At 41.6% G+C, this 26,909-nt stretch overlaps 2 protein-coding genes, 3 non-coding genes and 1 pseudogene across 15 annotated transcripts in view; all 6 read right to left on the bottom strand.

The window, feature by feature from the left end:
• MSH4 (mutS homolog 4) overlaps positions 1-2,572 on the bottom strand; it is an 84,833-nt gene extending 82,261 nt beyond the window's left edge. Inside the window, exon 1 of the mRNA XM_049111823.1 lies at positions 2,295-2,572. Coding sequence (XP_048967780.1) covers positions 2,295-2,547 — 253 coding nt within the window. The 5' untranslated portion in view covers positions 2,548-2,572. The remainder of the gene's footprint in view (positions 1-2,294) is intronic.
• Positions 2,573-4,362: 1,790 nt separating this feature from the next.
• On the bottom strand, positions 4,363-14,531 carry RABGGTB (Rab geranylgeranyltransferase subunit beta). Of its 11 annotated transcripts, none has more exons than XM_049111779.1 (9): positions 14,398-14,531; positions 12,905-13,012; positions 11,315-11,512; positions 10,446-10,551; positions 9,551-9,603; positions 9,357-9,467; positions 7,902-8,027; positions 5,296-5,449; positions 4,363-4,934 (listed from the first exon to the last, which is right to left on the bottom strand). In XM_049111779.1, the coding sequence occupies exons 1-9, from the start codon at positions 14,398-14,400 to the stop codon at positions 4,798-4,800; spliced, it is 996 nt and encodes a 331-aa protein (XP_048967736.1). In that variant the 5' UTR covers positions 14,401-14,531; the 3' UTR covers positions 4,363-4,797. The 11 variants fall into 11 exon arrangements, 9 of the variants coding, with proteins under 9 accessions (XP_048967736.1, XP_025273746.1, XP_025273747.1 ...); XM_025417961.3 differs by having other exon boundaries at positions 4,363-4,938; positions 5,300-5,449; positions 14,398-14,439; XM_025417962.3 differs by lacking the exon at positions 14,398-14,531 and adding an exon at positions 13,937-14,361 and having other exon boundaries at positions 4,363-4,938; positions 5,300-5,449.
• Positions 11,103-11,174, bottom strand: LOC112641100 (small nucleolar RNA SNORD45). The gene has a single exon (XR_003124501.1). It is a non-coding gene; the product is annotated as a small nucleolar RNA SNORD45 (small nucleolar RNA).
• LOC112641102 (small nucleolar RNA SNORD45) lies at positions 12,330-12,411 on the bottom strand. Its single transcript, XR_003124502.1, has one exon. It is a non-coding gene; the product is annotated as a small nucleolar RNA SNORD45 (small nucleolar RNA).
• LOC112641103 (small nucleolar RNA SNORD45) lies at positions 13,213-13,291 on the bottom strand. Its single transcript, XR_003124503.1, has one exon. It is a non-coding gene; the product is annotated as a small nucleolar RNA SNORD45 (small nucleolar RNA).
• A 6,997-nt stretch (positions 14,532-21,528) lies between the features above and the next one.
• Positions 21,529-23,102, bottom strand: LOC112679186 (adenylyl cyclase-associated protein 1-like; annotated as a pseudogene).
• Positions 23,103-26,909: the final 3,807 nt, after the last annotated feature.

Below are 26,909 nucleotides of genomic sequence, written 5' to 3' on the forward strand. Positions count from 1 at the left end.
GAGACTATTGAAGTTAAATAAAAAAATAACGAAAATTAAAAATTCTGTTCACCACACTAGCTACATCTTAAATGCTCAAAAGCCACATTTGGCTGATGGCTACCATATTAGCGCAGATATGAAATATTTCTATCATCACAGAAAATCCTACCAGTGTGGCTCCAGGTCCTTAAATCTATCTTTTGGATGTAAGCTTTTAGATTTCTCTCCAAAACTTTTAAATGTTCGAAAATGAACTCATTTTTCCCTCAAAACTCATTTTTCCCAGTACTGGCCTACTATTGTCACTTAAGTTTTAAAGTCAGGAATCATTCTTAATTCTTTAATCAATCCTCACACCCAATTAGAAGTCTAGTTAAAAAAAAAGTTTTTTAATACCACTAAAATTTCCCTCCATCTCCACTCCTATTAGCCCATTTTAAGCGCATTATCCTCTTCAGGGCTGCAAGTCTCTCAATTGTTCTCCTTGATTCTAGTATTATGCCTCTCTAATCCATTCTTCTCATCGTCACCAGTGATCTTTTCCGAAAAAGAAATTTTCTTTCTCACCATTCCTCAGTGTCTCCCCATACCCATCATGCGATAAAATCAAATTCTTTTATTCAGGTACCAGCAGGAACTGGATGACAGATTCAAACTAAGATACTCCAAGAAGTCTGATAAAGATTTGCAAAGGTGTGGACAGGGTGTAAGGATATCATTATAAAGAAGGTGTATAGAACCAGGACAGTGTGCTCCATTATGTAGACGTAAAGGTACAACGGAAGAGAGCGGTTACCAGGAACTAGGGACAGAAAGGGTTGTTTTCTTGTTCTCAGGTTACTTTTAGACTCTAAGCTCCTTCTGGAAACTTACTCATCTTACTTGCCCTCCAATTTCCTTGACCTTCCTTTAACTGTATCTTATTGTCTTCCTTCCGACCTCAAACACAAGAGTAACTTCCAAACCTGAATTTCTCCTAAGTTTCTCTTCTTAATCCAAGATCCATATACTCAATTGCCTCAGCGTGACCCCATGGATATCCTAGAGGTTCTTCACATTGAACATGTCTGTACACAACTCATTTTCCCTCTAAAAGTTGCCTCTCTTACAAAACCCACTTTATCTGGAAATAGTACTACCAACTGGCCAGTCACCAAAGCCAGAATTTGATGCAATAATTCACACATAAAATAATGAGAGCCTATAATGGTACAGACACAAGGGGAAAATAATTATTTGAAAGATAAAGATGGGCAGCCTGGGTGAGGCTCAGCTGTTGAGTGCCACCTTCAGCCCAGGGTATGATCCTGGAGACCCAGCATCGAGTCCCACATCGGGCTCCCTGCATGGAGCCTGCTTCTCCCTCTGCCTGTGTCTCTGCGTCTCTCTCTCTCTCTGTGATTCTCATGAATAAGAAAAAAAATAATAAAATAAAAATAAATAAAAATAAAATAAAATAAATAAAATAAAAAGATGGGGGACACCCAGGTGGCTCAGAGGTTTAGCCCGCCTTCAGCCCAGGGTGTGATCCTGGAGACCCGGGATCGAGTCCCATGATGGGCTCCCTGCACGGAGCCTGCTTCTCCCTCTGCCTGTGTCTCTGCCTCTCTCTCTCTCTCTGTGTCTCATGAATAAATAAATAAAATCTTTAAAAATAAAAATAAAAACAATAAAAGATAAAGACAGGACCTAAAAGACAAAGACAGGACTTCTTAACTGGCTGGCTGTTGTGAGTTAACTGTGGAAGTCCTACAGGTCTCTAAGCCTCAGGCAACGCGGTGGTGAAGGAAAAGAACCCGGTTTAGGGACTGGAGGGCTGGATCTACTCGTACTACTCGTAAGCCAGGTGTGCACTGCATTTGTACCAGCGCGAAGTAGGAATCTGGAGCCCGGGGGTCAGAGCGGCGGTCACAACCCACAAGCGGCCTAGAGAAAGAAACTCATCTCTAAGGCCAAACCGCAGCTTGGGAAGGGCTGCAGGCGCGCAGGGCAGGTCTCTGGAAGGTAAGAGAGGCACAGGGCGGAGCGGCGTTCGGGAAGCCCGCGGCCGGGAGGACACCGAGGACACGGGCGACCGGGAAGCCAACAGCGGTGCGGCCCGTCACCTCCTCGCCCCGCGCCGCGCCGCGGTGGGCACAGGGGCGCGTCCCCGGCCCGGAGTCCCAACACGAAGGAGCCAGCCGAGCTGCGCGGGAGGACGGAGGCCGAGGACTTAAATGTGTTCAGGTGAGGAGAGGCCCGCTCACGGGTCCTGCCGCCCCCGCCCCCGCCCCCCCGCACCTGCGCCCGCCCCTCCCCCCCGCGCTCCTCGCCTTGCGCTGGCTGCGGCCGACACGGGCCGGGGCCGCGGGCGCTGCTGCTCGGGCCCGGGGGCGAGGACGAGGCCGAGGCCGAGGCCCGCGCACAGGGGCGGCTCCGAGGGGTCTCCCGGCGCCCACCGTCGGGGCCAGCACCCGGGGGCCCCGCGCCGCCCAGGGCCGGGGAAGCCGCGGGGCCCGACGGCGAGCCTGAGGAGCCCTCGGGCCTCAGCATCCGCAACAAGCTGCCCGGGCAGAGGCCCGACATGTCGGAGCGCGCCCTCGCCCTCGCCCTCGCCCTCACCGGCCGCGCGGGCGTCGCCGCGAAAGGGCGGGAACGCAGTGCGCAGCCGCAGAGCCGGCAGAGCCCGGCGCGCAGGCGCAGCGGGTCCCAGCGTCGCCCCGCCCCCCGCCCGGCCCGGCCCCGCCCCTCACAGCCCGGCCCCGCCCCTCACAGCCCGCACCCCCGCCGCAGGCTGCGGCTCTGGGCTTCGTCGGACCTCGCTCTCCTCCATCTGCAAGGATCAGCTGTAATCGGAGATCGCTCTCCTCAGTCTCCAAGGGTCACCTGAATGGAATTCTTCAGAGCCCATCAAGGACCATCCAACTTGGTACACCAGTTATTCTCACAGCACTGTATTTTACCCAAAGTGTGTGGTGCTTTTTAGTATTTCCCACACACCCCCAAACACACGAAGCTTCTTTTTTAAATTTACACACTGTCCATCACTGGACACCCAACGCCAATGACGGTGTAAACAAATTCAGTGTTCAGCTCACTTAACAGTTGCTCTTACAGGGAAAACACAGAAAGGAGCCATTAGCCTCCTACAGCTTACATATCAACAAGGCGGTTATTACAAGGTATTTGCCCATTAAGCATAGGACTGTATGCACAGCACCCTAAGGACCAAGTCAAGAACGGAGATCGCTCTCAGATCCCAATTTCTCATATTGTAGGTACAAATTAATTAGGAAGAGACCATACAAATCCAAACTCTGCAACAAAGGACCTTCAGGTAATTAAGTTGTGCCTACTTGTTTGTCTAGAGTATGGATAATACCAACTTCAGAAAAGCTGGGACTGAGAAAATAAGTACTCTACTGTACACTACATATCAACCCTACTTCAATTTAAAAGACCTGAATTCATGCAATTGCTAAATTCTCAGTAGATCAGGTGTCTAGAAGAGCATGGTGACTGGATTCCTACATGAGGACTACCCACATGACTGGATTCCTCAAAACACCTTCAAAAAATTCAAATACCATTTAAATAAGATTATGTTCAGGGCACCTGGGTGGCTCAGTCAAGCAAGCATCAGCCTTCAGCTCCTGTCATGATCTCCAGTAGAGCCCATGCTGCATCAGGCTCACTGCTCCTTGGGAAGCCTGCTGCTCCCTCTCCCTCCCTCCACCTGCTGCTCCCCCTGCTTGTGCACTCTGATAAATAAAATCTCTAAAAATAAAAATGTTATGTTCCATCATCCAATTCCAAACTTTCAGAAATAGTGCAATTCACCCTAACTCTTTAAATCAGTGAACTATCAAAACAATGGTAGACATTTCAAGAATCTCACGTAAGCATCTTTCAACAATGTTAAAATTGATCTTGGTGAGTGATGTCCAAGTGAACTCTACCCTCCCTGTGGGGTTTGAATTAACCACCCCAAGACCAATAGTGGCAGGACTACCAACTAAGCCAGCCAGGAGCCCCACTAATCATTATCCTTAAAACTACTAGAGTCATTGCCAACACGCCTGAGAAAATTTCGGCTTCTATTTCCAGAAAAATGTTCACTGAACTACTTTATTTTCACCGAAGAATGTAAAACTCTCAGAATTCTTATACTCATTTTAGTCTTTTGGAAAAAAGACTCAAAAAATGTTGTGGAAAACTATCAACTTCTATTTCCTTAAAGGCTAACAATTCCCTCGGTACTTAACTGGTACATTCTGATATAAAACGTTTTAAAAACAAGAAATGTAGTCTAGACTGCAGTCCTATTCTAAGATGGTGAAATGAATCATTAACCTAAATTAGTGATCAGTTCAGAGTAACCATTAACTTATGAAACAGTCCCAAATTTCAACAGCCATTTATTCTGGTGAATCTTTTAATTCATATATGGATAGGTTTATCATTTTACATTCTCATTGATACAGGTCAATTTACAGTAACCATTATTATATGACATGAAAGAAGCACATGGGAAAATCAAGTAGAACACAGGACTTAAACTTTAAGTCAATAGTTTACTGTTAAGGAAACATACAAATAAATACACTTAAGCAGAAACAAAATACTGTACTCAGGATAACAGCATTGCAGGAAAAAAACCTAAAGCTGAAGATAAAGATCTTTATTTTACAGTATGTATAATTACATAATTTATTAAAATTAATACAATTCATATACAAAATAGTGACACAGTAGTCATTAAATTTGAGAAGCACTTTACAGAAATGTTAAGATGGCAAAACTATACTAAGCATTATCTTGTATCTCCATCAATGTCTAGCTCACTAGTTCAGGCTGAACATTGACTCTCCGAAGCACTTCTTCAGGCATGCAAAAAACAGGACTAACAGGTTTAATCTGTTCTTCTCCCAAAAGTGACAATCCAGCAATTCCAAATAAAGTATGAAAAGGATCTACCTATTTAAAAAATAAGAATTTATAGAGTATTACAAAAACAAAAACTTCTAAAACCCTACTTCTGAACAAATTATATTGGGTTCCATTATATTTTTACTTAAATAATTGCTTAAAATTTTCTGAAATAAAAATGGCTTTAAATTGTTTTTTTTTTAAATATAGAACCTTTACCATACTCTTTTTTGACAATTTCTATGAACTTGTTTTATACCCTCATATATTCTCCAATAAAAATTAACAGAAAAGTATCCTGCTTTTTTAAGCAATACTTTGATTATCAACCATTTCTAAGTCTGTAAATGCCAGAAAAGTAACTTAAACCAACATAACTATTATATGAACATGTCAGAATTATACTTGCCATGTCTCCTGGTCGGTCTGCAAATCCTCCTGTTTCTTCATCTTGACATGCTAAAATGAAACTTCGCAGTTTCTCTCTATCAATCCAATGAAGCCTTCCAATTATCTTTAGGGAAGCCAACACCCACCACGAATAGCAGACATCTGGTAACTAGGAGAAAAAAAAAACACAGTTGCCACCATTTTAGTTTCTATTCTAAACATGAGGTGGTGGTGGGGATTAGGGATATGCTGACATGCAGTTCAAGATGTTAAAATCCATGAATACAATTACTCAGAATTAAAGATAATCACTGGAAAAAAGACCAAACATTTCAATCCACATCTATGCTAAATGTTTCATAGTTTAGGTACTCAGTGACAACCCTCCCTATACATTGTATCTGCAATGAAACCAACAAACTGGTGGTTAAAACCCATGAAATCCATGGTGACATATATTCTGTTTCCCTAAAAAGAGCATTTTCAACAAGTGCTGTCCAGACAGGCATATACTTTCTTAAAAATAATCTAAAGCTCGGCTGCTCAAAACATGGGTCACTTGAGTTTAAAAGTTGCAGAGTATCTCATTTTTTATTCAAGAATCATTTCAACAAAATCAATGGGTGAGGGCAGCCTGGGTGGCTCAGTGGTTTAGCACCGCCTTTGGCCCAGGGTGTAGTCCTGGTAGACCTGGGATTGAGTCCCGCCTCATTGGGTTCCCTGCGTGGGGCCTGCTTATCCTTCTGCCTGTGCCTGTCTCTGTGTCTCTTGAGTAAATAAATAAAATCTTAAAAAAAAAAAAAAAAATCAATGGGTGATTCACAGGCACATTAAAAGTTGTCCTACCTAAGTGTAGATTCCTGGCAATCCCAAACCTGATCCATTTTCTAACTTAAAAGTTGCCCAGGTTTTTCATTGGATCTTAACTAGCTAGAAAACTACCTGTGGCTATTTCCCCACTCAACTTATTCCTAAATATTAAGCAAGCAAAGCTAAAACAAAAATACAATCCCAGATAAAAGCACCACCATGCCATATCATATTCTTGGCCAAGGATCCAGCAGGATATAGCCCTGGAGTCAAACCTAGACTACAACCAAGTTTCTTTATAGGTTTAAGTGGTTTTTTAAAAATACAAAGTCTAAAAAAAACACCACCACAGTCTTGTAATAGGAAAATCGTAAGAAATTCAAATGTATCATATAATTTTACTGAAACAAAGGTATGCTCACTGGTTTCTTATGGTCTATGGCACCATCTGCTCTTCAGGATAGTTACGTAACTTGCCAACAAGATTCTATGTTCTACAGAGCTGAAAACATTTACTACCTGGCCTTTACAGACCCAATTTAGAACATAATGTGTGAGAGCTAAAGAGAACTGCAGACTTGGATAGGAAGGTTTAATTTCCTTTTCTCCAAATCAAAGTGTCAAAATTGGGTTTTTCTAAAAAAACTTAAGCATTTTAAATAAAAATTTTGTGACATAATTTAAAAAAAAAATCATTGATTTGGTAAATTGTCCTCTCACATCCATGAGGAGACATGGAGATTTCTGTACAAGATACGTGTTCATTCAACAGTACTTTTGGTGTCCCAGATGTAAATAAAGCTTTTAATGCAGGACTGATTTCTTCCTGGTATAGATCTAGAACTAAATGTTCAAAGAAACAGCTTCGTTTCATTCATTTTTTTTAAGGCCTCTAAAAACAACATTTATTGTCTTATTAGGGACTAAACAAAGAAACAAGTTCCCAGGCTGATCTTCAGCTTTCCTAAGTCCATATGGTCATGGTTCATGGTTCAAAAGTAGCATGTATCCAGGGTGGGGTAGGGAGGACAGCATCATTCTGGAAGTGCCCACCACCATAGATTTCCGTCTCTGCTCTGGGGTGTGTCCAGAGCTGGATGGATGTGGCTAAGAGCCAGCCATGGCAGGTAGCCGTCCAGTGTTCTGTAGTGCCCTGTTCTCTGGAGGCTGACTGACTGACTTCTGGCTGGTGGATGATGGCTCCTATGCAGAAAGGTCTAAATCTGATTCCAAAGTGTTCTGGGCTCTAGATGAGTGGCTGTGTTGAGAGCAGGTCCAGCTCAGTAGCCCAGACTAGAAAGTAGTTCCCAGTTGAAATATATACTGTCCCACCAGGGCTCCTCCAGCTTAGGGTAGAAAGGGAGCAGCCATGACCCCAAATCTTTTGAGCTCAGAGGCAAAGGCAGTGGGCACCACCACTTCTGCAGACTCCCAAGCCTTCTTCACACAGTGGCAAATTTTTATATACTTTAAAAATTCAAACTATGTCTGAATACAAATATAAATAAAGCTAAGAGCGTTTGCCATTTTTTTGGTTTTCCTTCAGATAACTCCAGATGCTACTTCAGGACAGGAAGATTAGAAGAAAGCTTTGTCATAAAAAGAGCTATCAGAAGGTAGCAAACCCATCTTTGCTTCAAGAGTCTTATAAGTATCTCCACTCTAGTTGTTTTACTTTTGCCCAGGACATTTTTTAGGAAGTACAACTGAAAAATTGCAATGAGGGGAGGGGCAAAAGCACATTATCAGTTTACAAGAAGCTATTGGAATTATAAAGCTATTAGAACACAGTGTATCTTATGAAACAATACCTTCTCGGGCCTTCCATTGAGTCCACCTGATGGTAACTGTCGTTCACAAAGCCACCAACCGAGTAAATCAGAATTTACTTGATGCAACTGGCTAGTAATAGCCAGAAATCCTGTGCAACAATAGATCTAAAATTACAGACATAAAGTATATGTGTATAATAATTTTTCAATTGTAACATAGTGATAAAAACTACTCAATTAAAATGCCATTTTATGTCTAAAAATCTGCTGTTAACAAGTCAGAATTGCAAACATAACTATCTGAACAAATCCAAACATACTAATTCTAGGATCCAAATCTGCAATGAAATTCTACTGGCAACATTTCCTCATGGCTAAAAGCAAAGTTTTTTAAAAAGGTTTTTGGGGCGCCTGGGTGGCTCAGTCGGTAAATGTCTGCCTGCCTTTAGCTCGGGTCATGATCCTAGAGTCCTGGGATCAAGCCCCAGGTCAGGCTCCCCCTGCTCCTGCTCTGTCAAATAAATAAAATCTTAAAAAAAAGTTTTTTTTTTTTTTTTAAAGTAATCTCTCCACACCCTACATGGAGCCTTGAATTTGCAACTCAAGATCAAGGGTCTCATGCTCTACTGACAGTGCCAGCCAGGTGGCTCTTAAAGCAAATTTTATTTTACCTTTTACATATACAATATATAATAGTACAAATACTATTTATCTCTCTAGCATAAGCAAATAAGTGTTCAGGATAGGTAGGGAACTGAATGTTCCATCTACTTAGTTAAAAACTAATGGTCCTCTATGGTAGAGACCTTTGATAATCTTCAAGCAAGTGCCAATAGAGGAAACTTAATTTTGTTAAAATAAAAAAAAAAAAAAAAAAAAACCTAATGGAAAATAGGAACATCTGGATGGCTCAGTTGGAGCACAGAACTTGATCCCAGAGTTGTTGAGTTTGAGCCCTATGTCGGATGTACAGATTACTTAAATAAATAAAACTTGGGGGGCGGGGCAAGGGAGTGACTAATGGAAAATAAAAACATCTCTCTTTTTTAAAGATTTTATTTATTCATGAGAAACACAGAGAGAGAAGAGAGAGCCAGATACACAGGCAGAGGGAGAAGCAGGCTCCACGCAGGGAGCCCAATGTAGGACTCGATCCGGGACCCTGGGATTATGCGGAGCCAAAGGCAGGTGCTCAACAGCTGAATCACCTGGACATCCCAAAAATGTTATCTTTAATGGTAACAAATCTACTTAGGTTTGCCTGGGCCAAAAGCTTCCACCAACAGGTAATGTATATAAAACAAGCTACTGTAAAAATGCCTTCCTTTATCTGCATTTAAGCAATTCTTACATAACATCTCATGTTATATTAATTTTAATTAACTTCATTCATATATAAAAGACACCCAAACTGCTTTTAATGTTATTTTCCCAGTTTACCACACTACTTATCCCTTCAAAACTGACATATTTTAATCTGCATTAATAAATTACCTGCCCAGCATGGGATTCAGAACCTGGCCTGCAACCAAATCCACCATCAAAGTTCATACACGATAAAACAAATTCAATTGCCTTTTCCACATTAATAGCGTCTAGCTTCCCCTACAAACAGAAAAAATAAGCCTATTGAATTCCAAAATAATCACGGGTACTTTAATTATTCCAATACAATATTCAAAACTTACCAACAGAGCCAAGGTTGCCACCGCACAAAAAGAGAATCTTGTATCTATTTCTCCTAAAAGAAAAAGGAATCAAATGAAAACTAAGTGCTCCCAGAGGTATCTGATCCTAGTACATAATGCCAGTTAACTAAAAACAAACTGTACAACTACCATGGTTAAACTTCCAAGAGTTCAAGCTTAACATTTACTTTTAAATCGCCAGGAGGAAAGCTAAATCACAAGTAAATGACTTCTAAGAAAATCAAGAACTAGAAAATTGTCAAAAATACAGCAAATTATCTTAAGTTGCTTAGAGCCTCAAAAAGGGAAAATAACAGAGAACCAAAAGGACTATTCAATTTCTAAGAGGACAATAAACTTACCCTATTACATAAAAGTAGATTTTCACATCCCATGAAGCAGCTGGTCTCTCCGGCCTGCACTGTATTCAGCCCTAAAGCAGAGATTATCTACATTTATCAAGTATAGTACTATTCCCTCCCTCCACTCAAATATCTAGTAAGTTTGTAAAGTTTTTTGAGTACTTCTCCCTTGTCAGTAAATAGTTTGTGTAAAAAAAAAAAAAAAGAAAAGAAAAAAAAAAACTTTACAAAGCCACCAAATATTGGGGGAAAAAATTTCACCTACCTCATCTCTTAGACTGGCCCCCTCTGTTCCAGTTCTCCTGTATGCTGATATAACTAGCACAGTGCATGCTGGAACTTCCAGCAGACCATTTAACTTCAGTAAGACCAGCTGCTTAGTGGGACCTGAAAAGATCAAAAACTTAAAAATCTCCTTATAATTATTAGCAAAGCCTCCTAAAAACTTCCAACAAACCTTATCACTACAATAAACACCAAAACAGAGATTCTAATATTGGTATTCTGGGTAGCATGGATTAGATGGACATTACCCCATATATCTCCAGCAAAAGAACCATCTTCTTTCTGTAGACTCTGAACATATTCCACAACTTTATTTACATCAATAACATTAATACTATCATACAGAGTAAGAATCTGTAATAAAAAAAATAAGTAAATACGTCAACACTGCTAAGTTTGTTCTGATTTTCTTCAACTACCTTTTCAATCTTCAAGCATAACTTTGTTCATACATACTATGAACTTTTTAGAAACGTGCAGACTTTCTACTTTGCCACAGTATCAACCCAAACCAGTAACATAAATCATTTATTTCCTACATATAAATTGTAACTTAGCATTGCAAAACTTTTATATTTTTACTAACTTACACGTACTGAAGTAGACTTTAAAACCATAATTCTGGGGCAGCCCGGGTGGCTCAGCGGTTTAGCGCTGCCTTCAACCCAAGGGCCTAATCCTAGAGACCCGGGATGGAGTCTCCCGTCAGTCTCCCTACATGGAGCCTGCTTGTGTCTCTGCCTGTCTCTCATGAATAAATAAAGTCTTAAAAAAAAAAAAAAATTCTTAAAAGAAACAAACATACACAATTCTGGATATTCACTATTATCAAAATTAAAACATTTAACTCCACTTGGTGATTTTCAAATTATTTATATATACTGAAAATAAACATTTTACCATTCAAGGTCTCAGTGTAATCTTACAATTGACATCAACTTTGGATTCAGCTAATACATGCCATCACATCATTGACCTTGTAGAATACAGGCTTTGTTTGAGAAGATTAGGTAAACTTTTTGACATTAATTTTGTCACGTTACTAATACCCAATTCAATTTCTCCATTCTCAGGTAAAAGAATACAGCAAGACTGCTAAATCTTAGGAAGTATTTACCTGGACAGCACTTAGAGTGTACAAAAGATGGGGGTCATGTCCAATACTAGCACTTATTCCACCACACTCATGTTGACATGACTTAATGAAGGTCAGAATTTCTTCTCTATTCATCCGATGTAGTTGTCCCATCAGATCCATCACAGTCAGACCCCAATAGATCCCACTCATTCTCAAATATTCAGACATACAGTATTCCTGAAATACACAATTACTTCTATGTGCCAGTTTGAATCGATGCAGGGTCAAAGTGATAAAATACATAAAACTAGCCACACTTACTGTTTAATTCAATTGATCCTAACATCAGTATTTATTTTAAATTTGTGGCTCTCAAATTTGGGGGAATGGGGAGTAGTATCAGAGATGCAGATAATAAACACATCTGTCAATGACCAGACAAATAGGACTTTAATTCCTAAGAGCCAATCAGAAGTAGAAGTAAAAAATATACCAACTTTTCTCAAGTTTGGGATAAAGTATTTTCCTTCAGAGTATCCACATATTATTAGACATCCATCCTACTAATACATGGACTATGGACACAGCCTCATCTACTACCTATTAGTAATGATACAACCTCTTGAAAACCAAAATGGCCATGGTATGCAGAAGTCAGGCATAAAAACTGATACAGAGAATAGTCCAGAAATAAATTTTTGCTAGTCCCATGTTCCGGTTTTCAATCAGGTGAATAGTCTCAATAGTTTGCTGTGAACCCATATTCTGGGTTTAGGCAATCAGCTGGTGAGCACTAGATAAAAAAGGCAGGGATAAGTCAAGACCTAACCCTTTAACTAAACATCCAGGGAAAAAATAAACATGGTCCTAACAACTCCATCAAGGTTATGGAAATTCAACAAGTCACAAATTCATCAATACCAGAGGTTTCCCAACATGGTAAATTAACCCAGTTGTTTAGACACTACAAGGAAAAATACTGACTTCCAGCTTCATTACTTTTTTTCTAAGAATGTCCCAGAGAAGAAGTTTGAACTGAGGGTAAAACTTTTTCAAGGTCTCAGCGTAATTCTAGAGCTTGTGTTATCACACATCAGCCATTTAGTCAGGTAATACATGCCAACACATCACTGACCTTGCAAGTAATACCTCAGCTACAAAAGTACAGGCCTCTTCTGTAGCTCAAACCTCTTTTAAGAATCTGGGTAGATGGGGAATCTATTCTGTCTTGCAAAGCCTCTAAGATCCATGGCTAATTCTGATAAACCCTCAACCTCAGGTGGCCAAAGCTACACGCACTGCACTTCAAGGATCTTCAGTCCTTGGCAAGCAAGAGTTAGCATTTAAAAAAAAAAAAAAAACACACACACATGGACTGTAGGGCAGCCTGGGTAGCTCAGCGGTTTAGTGCTGCCTTCGGCCCAGGGTCTGATCCTGGAGACCCGGGATCGAGTCTCACGTTGGGCTCCCCGCATGGAGCCTGCTTCTCTGCCTCTCTCATGAATAGATAAAGAAAATCTTAAAAAAAAAAAAAAAAAAAAAAAAAAAAAAGGGCCACACATACAGACCTACTTAATGTTTGTGCACTCACTTCTTCAAAATAAACATTCAACATGAACTCATACGTACATAATCATCTTTCTTGGAGCCATAGGACGCGATATAATCCGCATGCTTCTCTAACAGCAGTGTGTCAGGTGCATCTGACTTGATGATAACATCCTTCTGCGGTGTGCCCTTTCCAAATAAAAAGCAGGGACTTAATAACTTTTTCTCTTTTAATGCCTGACCCCAGTGCACATACCCAATATACATCAGAACTTTTTTCACTCGGATCCCATCTTGCCACACGCCAACTTTCTGTTTGAAAAGCCGCCACCTCATCTGCCTCGAAGCAACCTGAGCCCTGAAGCTCCTGCAAAGATTCGGGTATTTCTCAGGTCTCAGAGTAATTCTAGAGCTGAAGGAGTAATCACCAACTGCAGATTCAGAATACATGCCAGCTCATCATCGACCCAAGACCATTTTCACCCTCCTCTGCGGCTGCTTCTCTCTCACTTAAGAGTCCTAGTAAAATCAACAAACACCAAAAAGGACCTCCGAGCTTCCCAGTTGAGGACGACCTAAAAGCTTGCACGCCGCACAAAGTGGCAACCCTACAATCAGATCGTGGCCAGCCCAGGATTTACAGTCCAGTTCTCTGGGGACCGTTCTAGGGATCCTCGCCTATTCGGTTCATGCTCATGCTCCTCGGGCCTCCTCGCCCCCAGCTTTTAGTCTTCATTTCTTCGTGTGCAACAAGCCTTCCGGAAACCAGGCTGCTGCTCTGTGGTCGCCTGCTCACTTCTCATCCTAGCTCCTTGTGATCGAGGCAGCAGTTCACTCCCTGCAAGTGCATCATGACCACCACCGAGAAAAGAGAATCTGGTGGATTGCCATCGGATCCCGTTTAAAATGTACTGCATGGGGACGCCCGGGTGGCTCCGCGGTTGAGCACCTGCCTTCGACCCAGGTCGTGACCCCTGGGGTCCTGGGATCGAGTTCCACGTTGGGCTCCCTGCGTGGGGCCTGCTTCTCCCTCTGCCTGTGTGTCTGTGTGTGTGTCTCATGAATAAAAAAATAATAATAAAATTTAAAAATAATAAATAAGATAAAATTTACCGCATCTTCAAAGACAGTACCGGTGAGGACTTTGTAGATTCTGAGCCCACAGACACATAGGAAAAATTTTTTTAAAAATTATTAAAAAATAATAAAGGAGCAGCAGCACCGACTGCCCAAGGCTTTTCTTTTTTTTTTTTCTTCTTTCTTTTTTTTTTTTTTTTTTTTTTTTTCTTGAGTTGTTAAGAAATCGGGCCGGCGAATCTTGAGGCCTGCCTGTTAGGAGGAAGCCTAGATAAAATTAGAGGCCGCGAGGTCCGCAGGAAACGCTGAGTAATACTTCACCCTCCCTGTGCCCGGAAAAAAGAAAGAAAGAAAAAAAAAAAAAGCAAGTTCCAAGGCCCGCGCCTCCCCCGACCGCTCCCCGACTCTCGCTCAACCACCCTCAGGCAGGGACCGGCCGCGCGGGCCCGCGGCAGCCACACCGCCCCGGCAGCGCCGCGCGGCACCACCTCACTCACCATGACTGAGACCGGAAAGAGAACTCGGGCGCGCTCCGCGGCGGATTTAGGCGGCGCGCGCCTGCGCAGAAAGCTCCCGCCGGGGCCCTCGCGGGCAGCGGCATAGCTGACCGCGCTCCCGCCTGCAGCGAGGAGCGGCTGCGCGGCTGCCCGAGGACCCCGCCGGCTGCGCGGGGCTGTCCTCGCCGCCTGAGCGCAAATCCTCGGGCACCTGCCGCCGTCTGGCTCGTGGTGCCCCCGCGCCCTTGAGCCGTCGCGAAGTCTCAAGCGATGTTTAAGGGCCTGAATGGCCATAAATAAATAAATAAATAAATAAATAAATAAATAAATAAATAAATAAATAAATAAATAAATAAATAAATAAATGAATGAATGAATGAATGAATGAATGAATATATTTGTTCTTGAGGCCCCTCGTGAGTCCGAAGATCTGAAGTGGGTGGTAATTAGGAGGATTTTTGCACGCAAGGAATTGTTCGATAAGCCCAATAACTTCGATTTTTCCCGGCCCCGGCTGCGGCTGTCTCCCCCGCTCCCTCCGTGTGTGCCTCGAGGGCTACGACCTGCACGTGCTGTGGATTGCTTTCTGCAAAAGAAACACCCGCGTGCTTTCCGCGAGCTTTCCGCGCAATTCGGGTTTGCTGGGCGTGTAGGTCAGCCGTCTTCCTAGGTGCCCCCGTCGGGCTTTTCCCACGTCTGCATTCGGAGCACCTGTCAGGACACCTGGCCACCCGCCCCCTGACCCTTGGTGTGCTCTGGGTGAGGATGCACACCTTTATGGACGGGACGCACTGGCCTATGGGGACCATCAGTAACGAAAAGAGTGTTGGATCTGCTATGATGGTAGATCTCTCTCTCTCTCTCTTTTTTTTTTTTTTTCTCCCTGTAACTCTGTGATTGTTCCATTTATAGTTTGAGGCCACTTTATTAAATGCGTGCAAGTTGGGGATCCCTGGGTGGCTCAGCAGTTGAGCGCCTGCCTTTGACCCAGGTCATGACCCTGGAGACCCGGGATAGAGTCCTGCATCGGGCTCCCGGTGCATGGAGCCTGCTTCTCCCCCTGCCTGTGTCTCTGCCTCTCTCTCTCTCTCTCTCTCTCTCTCTTTCTGTGTCTCTCATGAATAAATAAATAAAATCTTTTTGGGGGGATCCCTGGGTGGCGCAGTGGTTTGGCGCCTGCCTTTGGCCCAGGGCGCGATCCTGGAGACCCGGGATCGAATCCCTCGTCGGGCTCCCGGTGCATGGAGCCTGCTTCTCCCTCTGCCTGTGTCTCTGCCTCTCTCTCTCTCTCTCTCTCTCTCTCTCTCTTTCTGTGTAACTATCATAAAAAAAAATTAAAAAAAATCTTTTTTTAAAAATGCGTGTAAATGGAGCCTTTCTTTCTGGTGAGTTGATACTTTGACCATTTAGTGAGGACGATCTCTAGCCCTAATACTTTTTGTCTTAAAAAAAAAAAAAAATCTCCCCTAAAGGCCTGGATGGCCCAGTGGGTTAAGTGTCTGAGGGCGGTGGCTCAAGTCTGGACCTCAGGGCGCCGGGATGGAGCCAGCGGCGTGGAGCCCCAGGTGAGCCCCAGGAGCCTGGATCCGCAGGTGAGTTTGCGCATGCGCTCGCTCACTCTCCCTCTCCCCTTTCTCCTATCCCCTCTTCCAATAATGCTCTTAAAAAAAAAAAAAAAAAAAAAAAAGGTCTGCCCTAAATAATAATGTAATTTCCCCAACTTTGTTTTGCCCCCACGTCAAGTGGGGAAGGGATGTGTAGACAGAGGGAAACCAAGGGACAGAGGGAGTGGTCAGACATCCTGGGAAAAGCAGTGCTCAGAGTAATAAGACAAGCATCAGATCCAAAAGGCGCCTGGGTGCCTCAGTCAGTTAAGCATCTGCCCACGCTCAGGTCATGATCTCGGGGTCCTGGGACTGAGCCCCAGGTGGGGCTCCTTGCTCTGCAGGGAGCCTGTATCTCCCTCGCCCTCTGCCCCTCCCCCTGCTTGTGCTCTCTCTCTCTCTCTCTCTCAAATAAATAAATAAGATCTTTAAAAAACAAACAAAAAAGCATAAAAAGTACCATTGAGTCAATAACTGCTGAAAGAATGAAAAATAGGCCTTACGTCTTACTTCATAAATTCATTCAGTGAATATGCACTGGATGTCTAGAATGTGCCAAGTATTATCGTAGGTTCTGGGGTACAATGGTGAGCAAAATGGAAATATGTATAGGAAGCATAAGTTCTAGCAGTTCTTATAATTACATTCAGTAATTCTATTTCTAGGTACTTATCCTACAAATATAGTCCTTTGAGTATGAAGTGACTTATTTGCACAACTATTCATAGTGGCAGTCTTTATAATAGCAAAAGATTGCAAATCTCTTAATGACCACCAAAAGGTTGAATAAGCTATACTGTATTCATTATGCAGCTGTTAAAGAGAATGAGGAAGCTCTGCAGACATTGCTATGGAAAGATCTCCAAAATATACTAAGTGAAAATAAAAACAGAAAGTGCCAAACTAGGTATAGTGTGCTATATTTGTGTAGAAAACAAAGGAGAAGAACGTATGGATATATTTGCAAATACACAGAATTACTAAAAGCAACTGCCTACAGGAGGTGGGTAAGCTGTGGACAGGATTAAAGAGAGGCTTATTTTTCACTGAATACCCTGGTACTTTTGAAATTTGGTATATTTTACCTCTTCAAAAAATAAAAATATCCCCTCTCCAAAGAAAAGTAGCTACAAAAACATGCCAAAAAAATTGGTTAAAGACCAAGTTCATCTTGGAGCACCTAGGTCAGTCAATCGGGCATCTGGCTCTTGGTTTCAGCTCAGGTTATCATCTCAGGGTCCTGGATTGAGCCTGGTGTTGGGCTCTGTGCTAGTGGGGAGTCTGCTAGAGGATTCTCTTTCTCTCTCACTTACCTTCCACCTGTTCTTGCTCTCTCTCTTTCTCTAAAATAAATAAAATAAATCTTTTTTAAAAATCACACACACAAAAACCCAAGTTCATTTCTGCCTTTAGACCTGTGCTGTGTGATACAGCTAAATGGAACACTTGCGATATGGCCAATCTGAATTGAGATGTGTTGTGAAGTATAAAATACACACCCTATTTCAAAGACTTAGTAGGAAAAATAAAGTAAAATATCTCATTAACAATTTAAATAGTATTGATTGTTGAAATAATATTTGGGCATATTGGGATAAATAAAACTAAATTATTAATTTCATCTATTCCTTTTTACTTTTTTCTCTCTTTTCATTTCTTTTTTTGTTCTGTTTTCTTTTTTTTTTTTTTTTTTTTTTTTTTTTTTTTTTTTTTTTTTTTAGTAATCTCTACACCTTATGTGGGGCTCAAACTCACAACCCTGAGATGCAGGGTTATGGGAGCTGTAGCTGCATCTGCTTTGTTCACCATTACATATTATATAAATGAAAAAAAGTTTCTCTTTACCTATAATTTTGTTCAAAGCCCATATTGTGACTATGAACACAATTTCATCACCATTCAGCATCTAAACTGTTTCCAGTCTGTTCTAACATCATTAAAATGTCACAGAATAGAATTTCCAAGGGACAAACAATACCATATTTTACCTAAGATGCCATCGATTATAAGATACATCCCAATTGTAAAGATAAAAAGTTTGGAAAAAAAACAACCGATGGCTAGTAACATAAAACCTTATCCAGATTTTGAGATGTTAAATATGAAAAAATGTGCACTTTGCAATCAATGAAATATAGTAATTGAGTCATTCTGAAATAGCAAATGTAGAAGTAGAATATTACTTGCTCCATACCCCATATCCCACTTCCAAAATTATATTACTTTCTATATATTGTATGATGTTTCTGGTATCTCTGCTCTTCCATTTTCTGATTCAGTTTAAGCAAATGACATCTTGTCTAGTCTTAGAATTACATGTCTTCATAACTAAGTACTACCAATAGTAAAAGGAACTGGATAGGTAAGGTGCAGGTATAGAAGAAATAGAATTAGAAAACCATTTATTTTTTAAAGATTTTATTTATTTATTTGTTTATTTGTTTATTTATTTATTTATTTATTTATTTATTTATTTGAGAGAGAGCAAGTAGGCGGAGGAGCAGAGGGAGAGGAACAAGGAGACTCCACGCTGAGCTCAGAGCCAACTCAGGGCTCAATGTCATGACCCTGAGATCACAACCTGAACAGAAATCAAGAGTCAAATGCTTCTTTTAGGTGGAAAACAATAACTTTATTTGTAACAAGAGCTGATATTTGTCCAGGATACATTATAATTTACTCTATTTTGTAGTGAATTGCCATTTCCTGTTCACTTGTGTTTTTCTCTTGGTAATTGAGTCTATGACACTGTGGTATATATATGCTATTATCAAAGCCTACTAAGACAGCTCAGTTATATGTATGGTTTATATTTTTGTGATATGTGATTTTATGCACTAATACTTATGTATTATAATCTATTAAAATATGGCCAATTAATTTTCTTTCTTAAAGCTCTATACATTAAAATATGTATGTCCTTTAAAAAAAAAAAAAGTCCATGCTTAAGTGGCTGAGCCACCCAGGTGCCCCTGAATCCATTTAGAAGAAACTTTTTAAGTAAAGTTGGAGATAAAAAACATTTAATACTATAAAATCCTGAGGTGGGAGGGAATGGGTTAAATAGGCGATGGGTATTAAGGAGAGTACTTGTGATGAGCACTGGGTGTTGTATGTAAGTGATGAATCACTAAATTCTGCACCTGAAACTGATATTATACTGTTTTTTTCACTAACTGGAATTTAAATAAAAACTTGAAACTAAATAAATAAGAATAAAAATATACGATTCTATCCTTTAATTATAAACTGTTAAAAAAGTCGTTTAGTTGTTCAATTTATGAGGCATCAAGGTTTTAAGGTTTAAATTGGTTTTAATGTCATATTGGTTCCCTCTGAGATTAATGACTTAAAATGTTTCACATGTAATTCTATATTTATATGCATCACTTTTTACCATTCTGAAAATTATAATTTATCAGTTTTAGAAATCATCTATTTAGATAGCCAAGTAGATCAACAGAAAGGGCCAAGCATCTGCATTGGGCTCCCTGCTCAGCAGGGAGTCTGCTTCTCCCTCTGCTCCTCCCCCTGCTTGTGATCTCTCTTTCAAATAAATAAAATCTCTAAAAATGTATGAATAAACATGGCCAAAATTGTGTGCTTTATACAAAGAACCTGGAGATTTGCCAATGTTGTGTTCCTCAGGGGAAATAATGGTTAAATTCTCGTGAAACAGTTAAGTACTGTGCTTTCACTGAGATTTTTTTTTTTACTTCTATTCTATTATTGGGTCTAGTAATTACCTATAACCTTCAATCATAGTCATTACAATGGAGTGAATATTTCCATCCCCCCAAATTTATACATTGAAATCCTAGTCCTCAATGTGACGGTATTAGCAAATGAAGGCTTTGGGAAGTAATTAAGTCACATAAAAGTGGATGGGATTAGTGCCCTGTAAAAAGGGACCCCAGAGAGCGCTCTGACCCTATTTCTGCCATGTGAGGATATAAGAAGTCAACAGTCTATCACACAGAAGTGGGCAGGTGCTCTGATAACGGACTTTCCAGCCTCGAGAACTATGAGAATTCAGACATTGGTGGTGTAGGCCAGCCTATTGTTTTGTCATTGCATCCTGAACTAACACAGTCATCTAAGGATAGTTTCTGTTTTACTCTGATGCCAGCTCGAAGGCTCTACTCTAAGCTACAGGCCAAAGCTTGTGCTTTCAGGGATAGTCTCAAAGTCTCAGGGGCAGGATCAGATACTTTGAACTATTGATAGATACTTCAGTAGTCTGTACTTTTGGGTACAGACTTCCAAGTGGACATAACTTAGACAAATTTCTCAGCACACCATTATACTAAGTCAGGATTTCCAGAACTATTTAGTCTGGAAGAGAAGCTTCTTCTTCTCTTCTTCTTCTTCTTCTTCTTCTTCTTCTTCTTCTTCTTCTTCTTCTTCTTCTTTCTTCTTCTTCTTCTTCTTCTTCTTCTTCTTCTTCTTCTTCTTTCTTCTTCTTCTTCTTCTTCTTCTTCTTCTTCTTCTTCTTCTTCTTCTTCTTCTTCTTCTTCTTCTCTTCTTCTTTCTTCTTCTTTCTTCTTCTTTCTTCTTCTTCTCTTTCTTCTTCTTCTTCTTCTTCTTCTTCTTCTTCTTCTTCTTCTTCTTCTCCTTCTCCTTCTCCTTCTCCTTCTTCTCCTTCTCCTTCTTCTTCTTCTTCTTTTTGGTATTAATTTTTTTCTATTTTCTGTATAACTTTAAGTACATAAAGGTTTATTTCCACAGAACTCAGGAAATGGGTAGAAGTCAACAGGACAATCTCGCTTCCCACCAAAAAAATTGCATATTTTGGGAAGTGTCTTAGAGAGATAAACTAATTTACATCAGCAGTGCTGTGCAAGATTCTTACATAAGACCTAAAACCAGGTTGCGGTGGAGACTTTAGTCCTTTGATCAGGTGCCTGGACAGAAACCCAAAGCAGTTGAGCATGACAGGGCAAAGGAGGCAATGAAGGTGGACAGGCACCTAGCATGGAAGGAGGAAGGAATTCCAGATTCCTCGGAATGGTGTGTTTTCCTCTTTTTTTTTTTTTTTTCTTGTCTAAGTTGTCTCTATAGGAAGGTGCTGGGCAGGGACCCCAGTGAAAGGAAGGGGCCAAGACTCAGGCCCACGCAGGATGGAATGCAGATGAAAAGGAATGCTTAGAGGAAACAATGTTGCTGGGAATGCTAGATGGCCAAGCTTCAGCCTTTGGTCCAGGGCAACCCCTGCCTCACTGGTCAGCCGTGAAAAATTAGTTTGGTTAGAAGAACTGGCTAGAATCACACCAGCCTCTGCGACCTTCATGCTCAGTGTTAGAAAAAGATGAACTTGCGTGAACATTCTGATGTGTTCATCCCTGGGGACTGCTTTATTCTTTCGGAAAGACTATTTGTTGGTCAAATAACCCCCAAAGGCTGAAAGCTAAAACACACTGGTCCTGGGGTGTGGTTCCCTAAGAATGGACTGGCGGTGTGGTTGGGGTGATAGGGAAAAGCCGTACCTTCCTACAGAAGATCAGCTGACCTGCTCTCCTGCCCCAAATCTCAGTGAAGGCAGGTAGCTGGGCTTCTCAGAGCAGAGAAGCAGTTTAAGAGAAGAAAGGTAAAGGAAATCTAGAAAAGAACCATCCTGATGCAGATTTATCCCATTGTGTGAGGGGGAGGACAAAGAACCCAGCGGCGCTTCGCTTATCCAGCAATTTCTGTCACTGTGGTGACCAACTTCTCCCCATTCCATAGGGTCCTGGGAATTCATTACAGTCACCGCCTTCGGTAGGAATGAGGACATTCATCTCAGATTTGGCGCTGACTATCTCGCAATCCAGGGAATTCTTTTTTTTTTTTTTTTTTAATCCAGGGAATTCTTGCTCAGGTCAACATGGCAGCCATGTGTTTTGTTGATGGAAATGGTTGGCACTTTACCCATTACCTGAACTTTGACATCCCTCCTATTGATTATCTCCACGATGCCCACCACGTCATCGAACACCAGACCGAGTTTCTTACAGCTATCTACCGTAATGGAGTTTATTTTGCCCTTGATTTGCAATGTTGTGTTGACACATTTGTATGTGCAAGCCACCTGCTTCAGCTCTGTGTCATCAATCACCAGGTTGGAAACATTTCCCTGATTTTCCACTCCCCACTTCTTGCCCTCCAGTTCAAGTACAGCTGGCTCCCTCTTTGTGGTTGGCTTGGGGGATGGGCTGACTCCTGGTTTAGGTGCAGGCAAGGGTCTGGGGCCGCTTCGTACTGGGCCACTCTGGGCCTTCAGGGTGGGGTTCTTGTGAGTCTTCATGTCATCAGATACACGTTTCGGGGCACGCGTGATGTCTCCCCCTGATTAATCTGTGCAAACAGTGCTGAGTGGGAAGCAGACTCATCTGAGCCTGCACTGGTGGGGACTGCTGTGGGGGGGCCTGGTGGGGGACGAGGGGGACCCAATCCAGCAGAGGGGCCCGATGGCGATCCACTCAATTCTTGTGCCACAGGCCCCGTTTGGCCCCAGGCCAGTCCGGTGGTGTGGAACTCCTTACTGGAAGCCTGTAGCTCTGTCCATAAACTCAAGTAAGCTTTGACCCAATCCACATGCTTCTGCCCGACGTCTCTGTACTCCTTGGGGACTCGGTCTGCGTGAAACAGGGCAGCACCTTCATTTCTTTCACACAGGGACCAGGCTTGGGAGCCATAGCCACCCACCCCAGGGCCTGGATACTCTCGCCGACAGCTGACAGGTGACTGAACAACCTGCTGCCTCGGTTCTTGCCCCGGAAGGTTATCGCTTCTTGGATCTGCTCTGAGATGGGCGCCAAGTCGGAAAGCCTACTGCCTGCCGGCTGCGCACACCGAGAGGCTGGGACCAAGAGGGCTCGCCCCAACCTCAGAGCTGTGTGGGCCACGTCTGCTTGTTCCTGCACACCCCCCGGTCCCTGTACTGACCTCGGGGCACTCTGCCACAGGACCGGCAGGGGGTGCGTCAAATGCTTGCACACATGGAGCTGCTCCTGCTTTGGACGCTGTCTCCATCCCACAGGCGTGGCACAGGCTCGGGTCAGTGGCTCCAGGGCCCACTGCCCTCTCTAGTCTTTCCACCAGCTTTTGCACGTTGGCCCCCATGTACCACCTGCTGGGAGTCCCACCTCCCCTCCCCTCCTGACTCAGAAGGGAAGCTTCTTGAAAGCAGTTTACTGATTCAAGATCCAGCTGAACAATTACAGAGAACTGGATGAGCCAATGAGGGGAATTTAATCACGGTTACTTATTTAGAATAGTGGTTGTTTTTTTTTTTTTAAGACTTTATTTATTTATTCATAAGACACAGAGAGAGAGAGGCAGAGACACAGGCAGAGGGAGAAGCAGGCTCCATGCAAGGAGCCTGATGTGGGGCTTGATCCCGGGGTGGGGGTGGGGGGCCCACACCCTGAGCCAAAGGCAGACGCTCAACCACTGAGCCACCCAGGCGTCCCTAGAATGTTGTTCATGTAGTTGTAATGTTCTGTTTCTGTGACTATGTGAGGAAGCCCTTTTCAATTTTTTAGGCTCTCTTCAATTTAGTGGACTGTGCTTTTGTAAACTGGAAGTCTAAAATGGTGTCTGATTCTCACGGAGTCCCTAGAACTGAGAAACATTTTCTGGATTTCCTTACATTCTATGGCAACATTCAAAATGAATCTGTACTCAGGTTTAACAGGATATAATTGAACAAATCAATTGTGTAACCAAGGCGATACCTGGTGTGTCATATTTGAGGATAATTCTCATCTAATCAGATTTGATAAGCACATTTTTTAAAAAACAAGTTGACTGTGTATGTTGAGTCAATGCTTACAACGTTGTCCTGGTAAAACTGGAATGATACAGGGTTCCAGTTTTATAGGAAGTAAGGAAAGAGCCCTTTTAGGCAAGCCAGGAAACTTGGTAAATTTTGGAGATGCTGAGAAGAGAAATTCACCCAAATTCTTATGTACTACCAGAGAACTTTGGTGCAGAGTTTCTTGGGTTTGGTTCCACAGCCTTGAGATACCAAATTATAGAGGCTTTTAAAAGTCTGATTTGAGTGTCCTTATGAAAACTTACAGACAGAGGTTAATCCTGCAGCTTTAGTAATCGTTCAGCACAGTATGTCTCTGGATTTGCAAAGTAAATTCAAGGAGGCTTACATGGTTAATTAACACTGTGGCAGTAATCTGCCCAAACCTAATGAAACCTATATTTTTGTATCAAGAATAATCTCAGCAGGTTATTTATAATAACAAGGAAGAGGCTGTCAAGAACTTGGAAATGGATAAAAGGAATGACTGAGCGTCCTTTTAGTGGAGAGCGAGGTATTATTTAATGGATCCTGAGGGTATTATCTGAAGGGGTATATACCTGTGATTGTCTTCCTAGAGGCTAGGCTGTTTTACAACTCTGTAAAGTTAGAAGTTAAATTATAGACAATGGATGGTAATGCAAATGAATAATGAACTATAGCTGATTCCTGTGCTCCATGGAAAAGATGAGCCCTTTAGATTTTTTTTTTTTGCTCTGAAAGTTATTAGTTTTATATCTCTTAGCAAATTCTTTTTAAGAATTTCAAACTGCCTATATGTGTTTTTCAAATTCTCCCTTATATCAGTTTTGACATCTTAATGAGTTCCCTTCTTCATTAATGAGTTAAATGAAATCTTTAACACATTTTTAAAGTTGTTTCCTGTAGGATTTAATCTACAGTCTCCAAAGACCTTTTGTAGTATTTTCATCATGGGTAATGCATTCGAATTAATGGACTTCATTCTAGAGGCCATATAAAGAACCATTTTTTTTTTTAAAAAAAGATTTTATTTATTTATTTGGCAGAGTGAGAGATAGAGAGCACACACAAGCAGGGGGAGTGGCAGGCAGAGGGAGAGGGAGAAGCAGGCTCCCCGCCAAGCAGGAAGCCGGATGCAGGGCTGGATGCAGGGCTCAATCCCAGAACCCTAGGATCATGACCTGAGCCAAAGGTAGATGCTTAACCAACTGAGCCACCCTAAACAGCCATTTTTAAATCTGGAGGAGGGTGGGAACAATCCTTTCTCCCTTTATACAAATTGATGACTGTGGCATATTGCTTAAATATTTACTAAAATTTCCAGAAACATACCAGCTATGTTATAAAACATCAATTCAAATGTAGGTAACTAAGAATTGTTTGTAGTAACTAAATTGTTTGTAGTCTAGGACTCTCCCCAGGCTGGCCGTAATGACCCTAGCCAGTCAGTTTATATAAGTGGCAAGAAATCAAATATATAAATATTCATTCTTAGTCTATCACTGGATCAAAGAAGCAGAGAGAGCTAGGGTACAGGATGAGAAAAAAATGAAACATGACAGAAGTAGAATTGAAAGGTAGAAAAACAGTATTTCATGAATTTTTAAGGACTATTTGGATCCTAGATCCTTCCTAAAACTGACTCCATTCCTATCCTTAGGACCCATGAGGACTTCAAAACACTTAAAATACATTTGCTCGCTCTTTTCATAAAGTAGCTTAAGTTCATTTGTGACTAAAAAGTCTTGATAGTTATTACATAATTGCTTAATACTTATAATCAAGGGTATCTTAATAAATATCTTCATCATCATATAGCTTTGGAATACATTTATATGTCTGGAGGCCTTATGTTTAAAACTTGTATGTAAATTTTTGGAGTTATGTATTGTAAGTCCAAATCTGCATTTTGAATATATTCTATTTTACTTATAATTTCTGTGTAATACTTTGTTTCTCTTTTTGAATTTTCATTTAAATTCTAATTAGTTAATATATAGTGTAATAGTGGTTTTAGGAATAGAATTTAGTGGTTCATCACTTACATACAACACCCAGTGCTCATCATAACAAGTGCCCCTCTTAATACCCATCATCCATTTAACTCACCCCCCATCCATTTCCCTCCAACAACCTTCAGTTTGTTGTCTATCATGAAGAGTCTCTTATGGTTTACTCCCACTGTCTTTTTTTCTTTTACGATAGGTTCATCTGGTTCGTTCCTTAAATTCCACATATGAATGAAATCGTATGGTTGTCTGTCTCTGACTTATTTTGCTTAGTGTAATATACTCTAACTCCAACTACATCCTTGCAAATGGCAAGATTTCATTCTTTTTTGATGGCAAAGTAATATTCCATTATGTGTGTGTATAGTATATTGTCCATATTGTCTGTGTATATATATATCTATACATGTATGTGTGTGTGTGTGTGTGTGTGTCCCCACCACCTTCTTATCCACTCACTGTCAATGGACAGTTGGGCTCATTTCATAGTTTGGCTATTGTTAATAATGCTGCTATAAATACCAGGGTGAATGTAGCCCTTTGAGTCTCTATTTTTTTTTAAAGATTTTTTTTTTATTTATTTGAGAGAATGAGGAGGGAGAGCAGCAGAGGGAGAGGGAGAAATAGACTCCCAGCTAAGCAGGGATCCCATGCAGGGCTCAATCCCAGGACCCCGGAATCCCAACATAAGCCAAAGGCAGATGCCTAACCGACTGAGCCACCCGGCACCCCTTGAATCTCTATTTTTGCATCCTTAGGTAAATAACTAGTAATGTAATTGCTGGGTCATAGGGTGGCTCTATTTTTAACTTGTTGAGGAACCTCCTTGCTGTTCTCCTGAGTGGCTGCCCCAGTGTGCATCCCACCCACAGTGCAAGAGGGTTCCCCTTTCTCTGCATCCTTGCCAGCATTTGTTATTTCTTGTGTCGCTAAGTTTAGCCATTCTGACAGGCGTGCGGCGGTATCTCCTAGTGGTATATTTGCATTTCCCTGATAAGCGATGTTGAGCATCTTTTCATGTGTCTGTTAGCCATCTGGATGTCTTTGGAGAAATGTCTGTTCGTGTTTCTCCCCATTTTTAACTGGATTACTTGTTTTTTGGGTGTTGTTTGGGTGTAAGGT

Source organism: Canis lupus, chromosome 6 (assembly GCF_003254725.2).
Source record: "Canis lupus dingo isolate Sandy chromosome 6, ASM325472v2, whole genome shotgun sequence".
Taxonomy (NCBI): domain Eukaryota; kingdom Metazoa; phylum Chordata; class Mammalia; order Carnivora; family Canidae; genus Canis; species Canis lupus.